This window comes from Caenorhabditis briggsae, assembly GCF_000004555.2.
Source record: "Caenorhabditis briggsae complete genome, chrIV, whole genome shotgun sequence".
NCBI classification, from domain to species: Eukaryota; Metazoa; Nematoda; class Chromadorea; order Rhabditida; family Rhabditidae; genus Caenorhabditis; species Caenorhabditis briggsae.
This window is the reverse complement of record NC_013487.2, coordinates 3161764-3176796: the sequence shown is the minus strand read 5'-3', so window position 1 is coordinate 3176796 and position 15033 is coordinate 3161764. Positions and strand designations below refer to the sequence as shown.

At 36.4% G+C, this 15033-nt stretch overlaps 5 protein-coding genes across 5 annotated transcripts in view; 3 read left to right on the top strand and 2 right to left on the bottom strand.

Annotated features, from left to right (window-relative positions):
• The window catches only part of Cbr-str-164, a gene marked incomplete at both ends in the record, with an annotated part of 7196 nt that extends 6154 nt beyond the window's left edge, over window positions 1–1042 (top strand). Inside the window, 3 exons of the mRNA XM_045244955.1 lie at window positions 338–474; window positions 586–764; window positions 808–1042. Coding sequence (XP_045094610.1) covers window positions 338–474; window positions 586–764; window positions 808–1042 — 551 coding nt within the window. The remainder of the gene's footprint in view (window positions 1–337; window positions 475–585; window positions 765–807) is intronic.
• A 274-nt stretch (window positions 1043–1316) lies between these two features.
• Window positions 1317–1824, top strand: CBG26268 (the record flags this gene model as incomplete). The annotated part of the gene is made up of 3 exons (XM_045244954.1): window positions 1317–1389; window positions 1435–1583; window positions 1624–1824. The coding sequence occupies 3 exons, from the start codon at window positions 1317–1319 to the stop codon at window positions 1822–1824; spliced, it is 423 nt and encodes a 140-aa protein (XP_045099203.1).
• Window positions 1825–2301: 477 nt separating this feature from the next.
• On the top strand, window positions 2302–3961 carry CBG26267 (the record flags this gene model as incomplete). Its single annotated transcript, XM_045244953.1, has 6 exons — window positions 2302–2466; window positions 2512–2940; window positions 2987–3145; window positions 3205–3303; window positions 3443–3542; window positions 3885–3961. 6 exons carry the CDS (start codon window positions 2302–2304, stop codon window positions 3959–3961), a joined length of 1029 nt encoding a protein of 342 aa, XP_045099202.1.
• Window positions 3962–7040: 3079 nt separating this feature from the next.
• CBG11631 lies at window positions 7041–9856 on the bottom strand (the record flags this gene model as incomplete). Its single annotated transcript, XM_002632698.1, has 11 exons — window positions 7041–7111; window positions 7159–7317; window positions 7373–7421; window positions 7965–8045; window positions 8110–8184; window positions 8235–8357; window positions 8402–8797; window positions 8925–9257; window positions 9351–9521; window positions 9568–9642; window positions 9701–9856. Coding segments are annotated over 11 exons (1689 nt in total), but the record flags the coding sequence as incomplete, so codon positions are not given.
• A 2217-nt stretch (window positions 9857–12073) lies between these two features.
• Cbr-srz-24 lies at window positions 12074–13976 on the bottom strand (the record flags this gene model as incomplete). The annotated part of the gene is given in 4 exon segments (XM_002632697.1): window positions 12074–12313; window positions 13189–13365; window positions 13370–13661; window positions 13867–13976. Coding segments are annotated over 4 exon segments (819 nt in total), but the record flags the coding sequence as incomplete, so codon positions are not given.
• Between the last annotated feature and the right edge of the window lie 1057 nt (window positions 13977–15033).

The following is a 15033-nucleotide window of genomic DNA, read 5'->3' as shown; positions in this document are numbered from 1 at the left end:
GTGCCGCGGTCTACGTTTCTCGCTGAAAATCCTCGTCCCCCGGCGGCACCTTTTTTTGAATTTTCTTCCTTTTCAACGGCGTTTTTCGGGGATTTCGGATTTTTTTTGATTTTTTTCGCAATAATATTCGGAAAATAGATAACTTTTAACACATTTTAATGCAATAAAAATTTTTGGTCGGAGTCCCCTTTAAGAAATGAAACTTTCTACATGTTGTTGAACGAGTGAGAAGTGCTTCGGACGACGTTCTTCAATTTATTGCTAGTTGTTGCATCTCCAAAGTTTCGGAAGAAGGTATATTGAATTATTTTAAGTTTAGTTCATAATTTGTTTGTAGGAGTGCAAAGGTTCTTGTCATCGCACGATGAGGAGTTCGCAAGAAAGGTGAAAGACCTATGGAATGTGAAAAGCAACGCCTATAGCCTTCATCACTTCTGTAATAATTGTGGGAAGAAAACTGGACCGAAAAAAAAGGTAAATCATTTTGTAAGAAATTAATAGAAACAATTTCTATTTAGTTGTGGAAAAGACCCCATGAAGTTTGTAAGAAATGGCATTATGCCTCAGCTGAAAGAAATCATGCAGTACCACATAGAAGACGTTTTGCAAAGAAGGGAGAATTTGAGAAGGGGAGAGGAGAAAATGCACAATCTGGGAGCTCCAATTTTTAGAAGAGTTTGGCAGCAAGAAACACCTAGTTCCCAACATCTCCATCTGTCTGGAATCTTGTCAGTTGATGGAGTCAGTGTACCAGGATCTACGAAGTAATAGTTTTACTTTGTGATATGATAACTCTTAACTGTTTAGGAAGCTATGGCCGGTGTCTGTTATGATTGTGGATCTTAGCACGGCTGACATGCAGAAGAGTTCTAACATTATTCTGGAAGGGATTGTTGAAGGAAATGCGAATCCGTCTACTGCACTTTGGACCAGTATAATTCCCATGATTTTCAGCGATTTCGAAAGTCAAAAAAGAGCTATTGGTACACTCGGATACCAACTCCATCTGGTAACGTTTGTTGGCGATCAACCAGTAAGATGAATCCAATAAATGCTTCTGTTATAACGTTTACAAATTTAGGCAAAACGGAGTGTATTCGGAATGAAAGCTCATCAGTGTTCATGCGCTTGTTTCTTTTGTGTTTCTCCTGGAACATTCTATAAATTGCAGGGAAGAGGTTGTAAATGCTATGAAAACATATTTGGATGAAATTATTTTAAGACACTCTGAAGTACGTGGATACAGGCAAACAATAGAAGATTCTCGAAATTGCACTTATGGATTTGGGTCTACTCCAGCACTCATTATTTCTCGTATGATGCCATACGAAACACCGCTAGATTTGCTTCATAACCTTGGAGAAGGTATTTGTGAAAGAATCATGAGAGGTTTGTCTAGGAAAGTGTACCATGAAAACATATAACAATTATCAGAACTCATGAGCCAACGAACTAAGTTATCAGTAAAATCGCAATTATTTGTTGCTGATTCTTCCAGAGTTGAGACAGAAATGACTACAGTAATTCTACCATCTGAGCTCTCAAATGTCCACAAGAACCGGAATGGAACTGATAAGCTTACGGTAAGGAAATAAACTTTGAAAGTCTGAATTCCCTTTTCAGAAATTCCGTTGTGTGCTCTCATCTGTTGCCATCCATTCTGACGTGATCGGTCCTAAAGGAAGGTTTACTATTATAGCCCTTGCAATGACCGTGAATCGAATGTTCACCAATGCAAACGCTAGAGGTGTTTTTGACATCCAAATGACCGCAGCAGCGAATTGGTTCATTCAAGAGGCCAGTACAGAATACTTGTCTTCTTAATGCCACGTAAGAATCCCTTCTCGAATATAGTGAGTTTGGGAATGCGTTGCAGGAATATTTGTATCATCTTGCGGAGTCCAACAAGATGTATCGAAATGTGGGTCCAATCTCCACGTTTTCGTTTGAGAGCTCATACCAGTTTGTCTTGATGGGATACAGTAGTCGACTAAAGAAAAACTTCTGTGAGAGTGCCAGCTCCCGGTAAATGAGATCTTTCAAATATTAATAAAAAGATACCATGCAGGGTTCTTCTACACAACGCTGTGACACATGAAATCGCTAAAAGGTCCAAAAACCCTTCAAAGAAGTTAGCTCAGTTTCTATCACATACCAAAGGGCTTGTTCCTAGAAAGGAAACGATGAGAAATCCGGTGGATTCTCCAAATCAGATCGATGCAGAAGTCCTGAACGGGCAGTCACAATTTTTTTAGGCCTACTTTTATGACTTATTGCAACAAGTCGTAACCGTAGAAATCGATGGTTCGTCAAAAAAAGAACCCGCCGAAAGACAAAAAGTCCCCGGCCGTTTCGGTGAAATCACCTGCGTTAGAAGATTCTGAAGATGTCACGAAAATTTCGTCTAATTTGGAATCCCACGAAAAATCTTTCACCGATTTGAAGCGAATGCGATTTCCATTAATCGTAAGTGATCATTTTGTTATATAGCTATTAACGTGTTTTTTACAGAGAGATGGAGAAAATTCGCAAAATTTTCCAGAAGTTATGTCCCCTCCAAGCAAAGTTATGATCGTTTCTCCAATGATTGAAAGAAAACCCGTTCCATATCTAGCGACTCCTCATCGCTCTATTGAAATTAAACCTCAATTTCTATTGCCCAGAAATGATGATTTTGATGCCCAGCTCTCCGGAGAAACAGAAGAGTTCCTCGGTAACTCTCGTGACTTCTCCCACCAGTCAACCAATAGTTCCAATAAACTGGTAACTTGGAAATGTAACATAGTTTCTGTAAATACAATTACAGCTTCCAAAGCAGACGAAATGTCAGGTATTCCTATGAGTGTCCTGACGTCGTCCTCAAATGGTCAGTGGGATCCAGTTGGCTTTGGTATGAACAACTTCTATGACTTTGTAAATGGTGTCCCATTACCACGTGATGTAAGGAAAACAATGTGTTTTTTGAGATTTCAAAGTTTCCTTGGAGAACATCCTGAAACTCGTCAAAAACCCGAAGCCTTTTGATTACTACACATTTTTGGATATTGCTTCGAATTTCCATGGGAAAGACGAGAATCTGGAACGCCTGGCTGTTGGAATGGCTGTTATCACAGCTAACGCTAATAAGAGAGAACCAAAGAAGTCAGTAACTGAAGCCGATGAGAGTGAGCTTACAATAACAGCGTCATTTGAATTTATTTTTAGGAGACAATTGTAAAAGGTTTTGGATTCAATATGGTTTTGGCTGCTAAATTCAACGGGACGATTGTTTTGCCAAGCAAAAAGACTTTCGAAATGGCTCAGGTTATCACACCACAAGAAGCTTGTTGTTGGACTTCATCAAACATCAAATTTTACTGTGCACTGCAAAAACCTTTTTTTGCATTTTTTCAAAAAAGTATGTTTCTCTTCATTCTAGCTATTGTGAAATAAACCATTTCAGGTTGCATTGCATGATCCCTTCTTTGGAGCATTTGCAGCAGCGGGGACGTCAACTCAAGGATATCACCCGATGGGAAAAGATTTCTATAGGAAAATAATCAGTAAGTATCAATGTTGCTTTTCAACCACGGAAGGTACATAAAGCAGTATCTTTTCAAAATACCCGATCGCTGGTTTCAATCAAGGCTTCGATCCAAAAATCGAGACAAATGTGACATTTTTGGCTAAGAATGTTCTCTCGCATTTACTGTGAGTTATCGCGTTATATTACTTCGCCACATGTATATTTACAGTGATCGCTTCCGGAAAAAATACAACGAAAAAATGAGTTCCACACCTCAGAAGTTGGCCATGATTTTAAAAGAGCAGTTAGACAAACTAGGAGAAAATGCTGAAGAGTGAGTTTAATTTAATTTAATTGGAACATAGAAAAATTTTTTTAGGGAGCCGATCGATTTCTCCGCTCCTGATCCACCTCATGCCGGTTTCATCTGTCTCAAATAAGAGGTTATTAAATTAAATCATAATGTGTCTCGTGTGTTCTTAGTTGATCATGACTTTGTTGCTTTTTCTAGCCATTTTGTTGCTTTTTCTAGCCATTTTGTTGCTTTTTCTAGCCATTTTGTTGCTTTTTATAGCCATTTTATTGCGTTTTCTAGCCTTTTTTGTTGATCTCTTCTACTGTTCCCCGCCCTTTTAATCCCACATTGTCATTCTATTTCCTATTCATCTCACTTATTATACGATGATAATAGCAATTGAAGATATTGGTGTGCCACATAACCACATAATTAGTTCAATTATGAGGCAAATCTGGAATTTACTAAATTATTTGTTAATTAGGAAATTAAAGAAAGCTACGGTAGTGCACGCTATTGCAAACACCAATTACTGCACACCTTCACCTCGGAATGCATACCGTAACCTAAAAAAAGCAGCTCACTGATTTCAAAATCAAAACTGTCATAGTTTGCCAAAAAATATATTTATGTGGTTTCGATTTCAGAGCCATTGGGAGATATGAGAACTTTTTGACATTTATCATAATTGGAATGTAAAGAAATGAGGATGTGATTAGCAGGATGTTGATGAAGATGATAGAGAACTGAAGATTCATATTTTTATTTTTTGAAATTTATATGTAAGTATTGTTTTAATTTCAAAAGTTTAACATATAAGAAGGAGCGATTTTCAAAATTTTCAATTTTCATCCCAAATCACTTCGATTTCCAAAATTTCTGGGAATTTGGAAATTTTACGTGATTCACAGAAATTGAACGTTGCAATTTCTGGGATTTTTCACAGAACTCGAACGGTTCGAGTTCTGGGATTTTGGAAATTCACGTGATTTTACTGAAACTTCACAGAAATTTTGGAAATCGAAGTGATTTGGGATGAAAATTGAAAATTTTGAAAATCGCTCCTTCTTATATTCTAATTTTCAAAAAAGCAGGAATGCAAAAAACAAAATTCACTTTTTCCGTTTTTGAAGTTTTGAGTTTGTTTAGAACTTTACAAGTTCATTTTTTATTCAAATTTGCAAATTTTTCCAATTTCTGAGATAATTGAAAGTTCTGAGTTTAGAAAACATTTCCAAATAGTGAAATTTGGACTTTCAGAATTTATTGTATGTATCACATTTCGGAAGATGAAATTGTTTTTCGAAATTATCGACACATAAAAATTAATATTTGAAACCGCAAAAAAATTAGACAATTTGTTCCAGTTCCCCGCAAAAAATCATATTTTTCGGGTTTAGAGAAATATAGTCTGTATTTTTAAGTGGTACGAAAATGGGACTTCTACATTAAAAACATTTTTTGGCATTTTTTTTGTTAAACAACCAACTCTGGAACGCTACAAAAGAATTTTAGAATTTTTCGATTTATCTAAAAATTTCAGAGTATACTAAACAAAGATAGATCTTCAATTTTGTAGTCGACAACTTTTTTGCCTAATTCCGTTCTGATAAGACGTGCCGTTTCTACTCAAATCAGCATTGAAATTTAGATTGTGCCACTTCAAAACAGCTTATCTCGCTTGGCCTAATTTGTACAAAAATTTTGTCATCTACAAAATTAAAGATATATTTTTGTTTAGTATACTCTAAAATTTTCAGACAAAACAAAAACGTTTGGGGGACGTTAAAACTGCATAAAAAATTATTTAACCTACCACATAACCCCCAGTTTTCAAATCATCTTCAAAATTGTCTTCATAATCAACCAATCCAGAAACCAACAACCAAATAAAAATCACAATTTCCTTGGCCGCGAAAATTATATAAATTGTTTTATGAAATCTTCCGGGCTCAAAAAATCAGAAGTGTTCATTTCCAAGGAATGCTAATAATAAAATATGTATTTCAATTATCGAAAAATAAATTGAAACAGTAGTTTTTTGTATAAATTACTTTATTCCACCTGTCCGCCCATTTTTAAGAATTATATATTGGAAGTGAATTTTTTAAAAAGAATGTACTCGGGTTTTCAAATTGATCAGAAAACATAATTTTCCTGAAAGTTTGTTCATGTAAGCCCCTCGAGGAGTTGAACTTGTGGGCCCACCGATGAAGATGCAGCATCGCTACCAGCTGAGCTACGGTGACGGGAGTTGCGCGGCCCACCGATGTCATTTCTGTGCTACATACCTGTAGCGGATTTTTTGATCAGTTTTTGCACTGAATTTGATAATTTTGAACTGTTTGAAACCGGAAAGAAATTTCAAAAGAAAACATTTTGTTAAGTCGAACAAATTTGAGAAAAAAAATTATCAAACTCATGAAAATAAATTTTCGGAAGCTTGGTGGGTTTTCTTCATTAAAAAATCAAAATTAAATTTGAGAATCTGATATATCGAAATTATGAAAAAATACCGGGAACAATCTATTAGAAGGCCATCCCATAATCGCACTTAAACCTCAATTATCTCAGTTTTTATGAAAGATGATAAAAATCTGTCAAATGATAAAATGCAGATTTTTGATATCTCTTATAGGAACCGATATAATTGAGCTCGAAGTGCAAGTGTAGGGTGGCCTTCTTCTAGATTGTTTACGGTGAATTGCATTTATTGATTTTTAGTGTACATAACGAAAGTTTGATTAGCACGTTTGAGTACAGTCCGAATTTCAAAAAACAACAGAAAAACTGTAATTTTCGTTGAGAAACTTTTGGAGTTATATACGATTGAATGACACCAGTTTTTATCAATTCGGTTTTCATTGACTCATAACTTTGCTCAAAATGCTCCAATTTTCAAAAAATTTTGTGCAGGTGATAGCTGAAGTCTTCAGTAACGCAGCAAACTGTTTTTTTTAACAACGAGAGTACTTCTTCAAAAATTTTCCCTTTGGGAGACCGTATATTATAAAGAAAAAAAGAAAATATTGAAATGAAGGATGGTACATGAAAACGTTTGCGGGTTACAGAATTCAGATTTGCAATTATTGGTTAAAAAAAGACTTGTGGACAATGAAAGGCAATGAGAAAATTAAACGAAGAAAGTAGCCTAAAATAAATCTGAAAAAGAGGGTAGATGTGAAAGCAGAGAGATCAAAGAAATTGAATTTAGCATAACAAGGTGATTGCATGATGCTTTTAAAGCTGCTGATAAGATCCTGCTTGCTTCGCAGACTCCAGCTGGGCTCTCAGATTATTGAGGAATGAAACTGAAATTAAGATGAATAAAATAATGATTTGAATTCGGCATTCTTACTCGAATCATCCAACTCTTTCCCTGTGGCCGTTAATTTGACTCGAATTGGACCAAAATCAAGGCTTCCACTCTCCTCGCGCTCTTTCATCTCATTTGATACTTTTTTCATTATTGATTCTATCATTCTCGGCGGTGGAACAATTGAGAGTGTTGTTTGATCTGAATTTTATTTAAGCGTTTTTTTCTTCAGATTTTTCAACAAAAAAAAACTTACGGGTCGCCCCATCAGTTGGGATCAAATTTGGCAGTGAGTATGAAGATATCTACAAAAGGTATTTCGTATTCATTAAAGGTGGGGGGACAGGAGATTTTTCGAATTTTTTTTGTAGCTAGAGTATGCATTCTACCGTCACGGTGTACAACGCTTAATGTTACTCTGCGTACAGCTGTCGTCCTCGCCTTTATGTATGCAATCGGGCGTGCGCTTTCTCTTTGCCCGCGTGGCTCAGTCGGTAGCGGCGCCGCACCCTCAATCATCGCCCTCACAAGTTCAACTCCTCGAGGGGCATCTTTGAACGGAATTTCGAGAACATTATTTTTTTCCCCCCACCTTTAAGAAACAATTAATGATTTCGTTTGTTATCAGCGCTAGTTAGGAATAGAATTTGAAATTCCGAATGTAATATTTCCGATATTTTTTTTCAAACTTTTTTTTTGAGAATTAGAATTTTTCGGTCTACGAAAGAATATTCCAATATTCCCTAGTTTCTAAATTTTGAAAATCGGAATTTTCGACATTCCGCAAAATTTTGAAAAAGCAACTCCAAACATTCCCGAATCAGCGCACTTTTTAAAAAAGAATGTACCTGAGAGCTGCTGGAAGGGCGATTGTATCCAATAATTGCTGGTGCGAAGGAGTGGGAATCGAGAGCTTCAGAGGTTGGATACTGAAATGATCATATTTCTAATATTTAGAAAAATAAGACTTCTGTTTGAAAAAATGAATCGTACCCATTCGCTGGTTGAAGGCTGATCGTCTCTTCTTGGTGCTGGTGAGTGGGAATAATCGGATACAGAGAAGATATCCTGAAAAAAAATCGTATTTCTCATACTATTGGCAAGCAATAATTTTTCACAACTTGTGGAAATTCATTATACATTCCGATTGGAGTGTTCATCCGGAAATTGTCTTCCACACCAGTATCTTCGACAATTTCCAACAACAAGGAATTTCCGTCATTTGAAGATGTTGCGAAAACCTGAATTATATTGATTCGAATTTTTCAGAATTTAGGTGTCTCACTTCCGGTTGGGCTACACTCTGTGATGTAGAGCGGCTGTTGACAGTAGAATCCGATGAATTTCTCCTAGCATCGCTGGAGAGTGACGTAGGTTGAGTCTCTTGATTCCCCATATTTCCTGCACCCAGATTCACAGTTTCCGCAATTGATGGCAACTTCTTTTTTGCAAGGATCTCAGCTATATGATCTCTAACGGTTCGCTGAGCATCTCCAATTTTTTTTCCAGTTTGGTCAATCCACGTTGCAGGGACGCTTATTGGTTTTCGTCTTGAGATCTTTCTCGTAGAACTTTGTCCTACACGAGAATCGTCACCTCTGGCGATTCTGTCAACAATGTCATCGATGCTGTTTGGAGATGTCCCATCCGTTCGTGTGATATTGACAGATGGAGTCGGTGCCTAAAGTAATTCAGTTTGATGACTATTTTCTGAAATTTCAGAGATGGGATCCTGAAATAGTCTCCTCATTTTCTGATATATATTTCTCATATTCTAGACAAACGAGACTATTATTTTCACCACTTACTTGTGGGGCGTCATATTCGATTTCGATTGGATGACTTGGGGCGTTTATCGCCAAATGTTCGCCGGCATTTCTTCCAACAGTCGCTTCTGATTGGGTGGGATTGAAAGGAGTGTTCATCCGGAAATGCCTCACTTCTGTCAGAGGCGCTGCAATATGTGATGCTGAGCGGCATCTGTTGCTGGCCTGTCGAGTGATGTTCATTGCCGAGGACGATGGGCAATCTGTGGATAGAGACAGTGATGTTGAGTTTGGAATTTGGTTTGATGAGGATGCTGCATTGTTCCACGATTGGAATTCGTCAAGCAAACTCGGTCTAGTCGAATCTTTGTGGGCCTGAAATGAGTTAAATGAAAAGAGGCAGAGTAAGTTATTGGGAGCGACATATTTTGGGCAAAAGAAGCTTTCATTTAAAAAAAAACTACTTACTTCTGGAACACTTCCAGATGCATTTCCAGCCATTTCTTTCTGATCAATTTTTGTAAAGAGTTCAGCAATTTTTTTCTTATCTAACGGTTTCTTTCCAGAATCCACTTCTTTTCTTCTAGCTTGGAATCGAGGGATGATGGTCGTCATTGAATGTTGATCTCCCTGCTTTCTCTGAAATCAAAATCTTTTCAATAATCAAATCATTTAAACAGACAACCTTGTTCTTGTTGTCGTTCTCTTTGGATGACATCATGGCGTAAACGATTTTACGGTGAGCACTGAGTTGAAGACTCTGGAAAAAAAAAGTAAATTTGAGACTGTTTAAAAGCGAAAAGTAAGAAAAAAAAGACATCATTCTTATAATAAATAAATGGAGTGGTGGCTGTCCTCTTCTTTTCTTCTATTCTTCTTGGTATGTCATTTCGTTTTTTCCCAGGAGGGAAGTTTCCCGAAGGAAAAATCCGCCACACTAAATGTGATCTACCGTAAGAATTTAGGGTTGGCAGGCCAAAAGACGATTAAGAAGAGGTTTTAGAGATTGTAATTAGGTTTTGGAATGGTGCCAAGAAAAGTGAGGAGCGAAACGACGATCGTGCGCCGTAGGCGCACCAGCCAGCCGTTTGCAGCGCCGGAAGCGCGGGAAACAGTCTGGTTTATCAATAAAATTTTGCCTTTTCCGACAGCATTTGAGAAAAGAGATGCTCGGAACCCAGTGAAAACATATCGCGTTGAAAAAAATGCGGACATGTTGCGAAAATGATAAAAATAGAAATTCATGAAAAATACACCATCAACTTTCTTAAGTTTTCATCGGTTTTCCAAACTTTGCAGTATATCAGTTGGTGATAGACAGATTGTTCATAAACAAAGAAAACTGTTGGACGGATAATACGTATAAAAATTGGGTGGGTGTTTTGCAAACCTACTAATGAGAAAGAAATCTATAATGGTGTCTTAGAACAATAAGCGAGAGGAGAGGGAAGGGCAGAGGTAAAAACGTACCGATATTCCTCTCCGTCTCTTCCATCGTCCCTCACTCTCTCTCTCCCTCCCTCACTCTCTCGTTGAGTCATCGAAGAGACGAACCATTCACTGTGAGACTCTTTCTGAATGACGGTGGTGGAGAAGGGTCCAAACAACAATAAGTTACGGGTTAGAGTACCAACCGATCAATAATCATCTGCATATACATAAACGGAGTGGTGTCCCTGTTCTTCTTTGTATGCCATTCCGTTCTCCCAAAAAGATTGGGTCTAACAAGTCTGAATCCCAATAAAAATTGTTTATTTCCATTTCAGAGATCAAAACTAAATTGCAAATTAGTTTTAAAAATGAAACGCAGAGAGGCGCGGCAAACAGTATAATAGACAAACCAAAAATTCAAAAGATTTAAAGGTGGGGGGGACATGAAAAAATAAAGATCTCGAAATTCCGTTCAAAAATGCCCCTCGAGGAGTTGAACTTGTGAGGGCGATGATTGAGGGTGCGGCGCCGCTACCGACTGAGCCACGCTGGCAAAGAGATAGCGCACGCCCGATTGCATACATAAAGGCGAGGACGACAGCTGTACGCAGAGTGACATTAAGCGTTGTACACCGTGACGGTAGAATGCATACTCTAGCTACAAAAAAAACTACGAAAAATCTCCTGTCCCCCCCCCCCACCTTTAAATGATTATTCATTCAAAACATAATATTTTAGCAATCTTCCTTATATATAAAACGCTAGACGCGTTTGTTGGTCCTCGTGTCACTCTGTAGACTTTTCGGTTTTAAATGAAACTTTGGCCAGAAAATGCGAACATTGATGAGCGGAGCGACGAACTATTAAAACTAGATTGAATCGCGCCGGAGGTGCGGCAAACAGATGGCTTATATGTTAGATCAAATTTGGGGCCCACGATCCAAGGGTACATCGAAAAAGGGTATATCGAGGGTACATCGAGTTCTTAGGGTACATTGGTTCTGAGGGTACATGGGATCTTAGACTGTAAGGCGTTTTAGCCTAAGCCTATAATTTTGAGCAGAAATCAAAATAGTATGTATAAAAATATTGATTTACTTTTTTTGTCCACCTACATGTACCGAACAATCCAATTGTTTTTTAGTGTAAATAACGGAAATTTGATTAGCACGTTTGAGTACAGTCCGAATTTCAAAAAAAAAACAACAGAGAAGGAGTTATGCAAATTATAAAATTATCATAAACCTCATAAAAAGTAATACTTTACTTAATATTTATCCAACTTCTAAAAATTTAGTGATCGAAAGAATTGTCAGAAGAAAAGAGAAATCTGAAAATCTGAAAATATCTGAAATTAAAAAGAACGTGAGGAGCGATATCAAACTTAATTAAAAGAACATTTCCAGAGCCTACACACAGAACCAAATACAACTAGCCAGCTAGGGTTCGAACCTTGGATGTCAGTTTGGCAGCCAACAGCGTTTCTGGGTGCGCCGAACGTGCGTGAACCATCAAGAGACAGTAAAGAGTGACTTAAAAGCAAGAGAGAAAAAAAATCCTTCACTATCCATAATTTTATCGTTGTACTTATGAAAATCTTCACATAATGGATTTGTCAATAAGTCAACATTTAGAAAACAATGGAGAAACTGTAATTTTTTAAAAGATCCTTTTTCAATTGTAAAGGCTAGAATATGTTTATGAACCACCTGCGAAGCTGCTCATTTATTAACTGTCAAACATGAATCTCAAATATTCGTCATTTCTAAATTAGTTCTCTCCGGCTCCACCGCTGACCTTGTTTCCCAATTCAATACAACTTTAATGAAATTCGCCAAACTGAAATTCCAAATCATGAATTTCACACTTTTCCGATTATTGATAAAATAGGAAATTTGAACGATCAATGGAGTACTGATAATGTCGATAATTATTATAGCAGCAACGGTAAAAAACGCGGTGCTATCATTCAAAAACAAGATTATCATTGTGATGCTTGTCTGAAAAATTTTAGTACTCGAAATTAAAGAAAATTAAGACTAACCACTTTGAAAACTAGAATTATAACTGTCTGCCAGATAATCAGAGTTCGAGGTTTATTCTTTTTTCTAGCCTCCACTTCTTTCTTTTTACACCATAAACTTATTAATACAGGAAAATACAGGAGTAAAAAAATCAATAACACACCATTCATGGATATCAGGAAATACTGGAAAAATTATAATTCTGATTGCTCACTCATAAATAACTTACAAAAAAGAAGATGTCTTGAACTCTGATGTAGTTTATTAACCCAATCTTATCCTTCATAACAAGAGGAATACATAACAGCCCAACTTTGTTGATTAAAAATTTCTGAGCATTCAGAATTTTAGAAAAATTGAGGCTCGGGAAAAAGTGCATGAGAAATTTACGAATTGCCACAAGGGAAATGAGTAATTGGGTAACTTCCCTTGTGAGATAACCATACAGATACTGTAATTTTTTAAAAGACACTATTTAAAATTGAAACGGTTGAAATATGTTTAAGAACCATCTACAAAGCTCATCATTTATCAACCTTCAATTAAAAACAATCTCAAACATTATTCATTTCTAAATTAGTCCTCTCGGGCTCCACTGCTGACTTTGTTTTCCAGTTAAATAAAACTTTAATAAAATTAGCGAGACTGAAATTCAAAACCATAAACTTCAAACTTTTCCTGTTACTGAAAAAATAGGAAATTTGAACAATCAGTGGCGTACTGATAATGTCGCTCATGATTATAGTAGCAACTGTGAAAATAACGTTGCTATCGGTGAAAGACAAGATTATCATTGTGATGCTTGTCTGAAAAATTTAAGTTGTAGAAATTTCAAAAAAATCCGAACTTACAACTTTGAAAACTAGAATTATAACTGTCTGCCAGATAATCAGAGTTTGAGGTTTATTCTTTTTTCTAGCCTCCACTTCTTTCTTCTTACACCATAAACTTATTAATACAGGGAAATACAGGAGTGAAGAAATCAATAATACGCCATTCATGGAGATGAGCAAATACTGAAAAATAGAAATTTAAAATACTCACTCTCAAAATACTCACCGAAATGTAGATATTTCTTGAAGAAATGATGTGATATGCATATCCAACTATATCATTGATAAAAAGAAGAAGATATAGAATCCAAATTTTGTTGATTAAAATTTTCTGAGCATTTAGAATTTTAGGAATGAGGCTTGGGAAAAAGTGCATGAGGAATTTTCGAATCGCCACAAGGGAAATGAGTAATTGAATGACTTGAGTTGCGGTATGAAGGCAAAGAAAAATTGGAATAAAACATATTGTTGATATGGTACCGATAAGTGATCTGAAAATCTTTTTTAAAATTTCATGTAACTTTGACGTTAGAGGAGCGGGGGACATGAAAAAAATTCTTTTCAGTTCAAATTTAGCCTCTTAAGAAGTTGAACTCTTGAGTCTCTTGAGTTCAACTCCTTGAGTCGGCCGGTCACGGCGGGCCAGCCACGGCCAGCCGCGGTCGGCCGATTCGCGGCAAGCCCTATACAACTAACATGCGTATTGCCGTACTACTAAAAATCCCAAGAACATCCACAAAAACCAAAAACAACAGAAAATACGTTTTCTTGACCAACTCGAAAAATTCATTTGTGATTGGGTACAACGACATCTGAATGTTTGAATTTTAAACATTAAACTACTCTAATCGATTCACCGTCATATCCCGTTCCCGGTTGACCTTATTCAAATACACATAAAACGGAAAAATGATTAAAAGCAGCGGAATAAATATATATACGGTATACTTTAGAGAAATACTGGTGAAGGCTTCGAAAGCGGTTCCATTTTGATACAATAAAGAAGATGGTAATAAATTGGAGTCGTTCATGGTTTTATGGATATATGAGTTTTGGGTTCGTGAAAAATGGAAATCAATGAGCAGGTGATTTCATAGTGCTTGTTAGTGTCAGGTGAAGCTTTGGCTAATGAGCACTTTGATATATTTTCGTTTCAAATTTCAGTAAATTATTGTTTGAGTTAGAAAAACTGTTGTCATCGCATTCTAAAGATGATGTGGCTTTTCAGAAGAAAAATGGCAAACCGAATTAAAATACTACTGTCCTTCTGTAATAGTTTAGAAAACTATCAGTTTCATGAAATCGGTATATTAGAGTTCGTATGAATCTTATGCTTCGACCAGTATGCGGAAACAAAACAATTTCCTCAAATCTTCCACTCTCTGCCAATTTATCTCGATTTCGTGCAAAAGATATCAAAAATGTGGTCAACTGATAGAATGCTGATCAGAATACCAAAAGCATTTTGTAAGTTGACTATTTTTTGATATCTTTCATAGGAACCAAAATAAATTAGCTCAAAGTTGAAAGTTAGGGATCATCTAGTTTTTCTGAACATTTTCAAGACTACTAAACGAAAAATGAGTTTAAAGGTGGTGTGCGGTGAAATTTTTTATTGCTTTATTTTATGCAGAAATCTGTGTAGATTCCCATAAAAATAAAGAAAAAATTCAAAAAAAATTCTTTCATCGAGAAAAACGCATCAAAAAATACGCTGAGAGCCTTTAGGGACGAGGTTTTTTTCTAGGCCGCCCGGTGAGTAAAAGCGCGCGAATTCGAACTTTTAAAATTTTTTCGCTCGTTTTCACTGTTTTTTCGGTTTTTTCAAAATTTTTCAAGGTTTCTGTCAATTTTTCTTCCAGA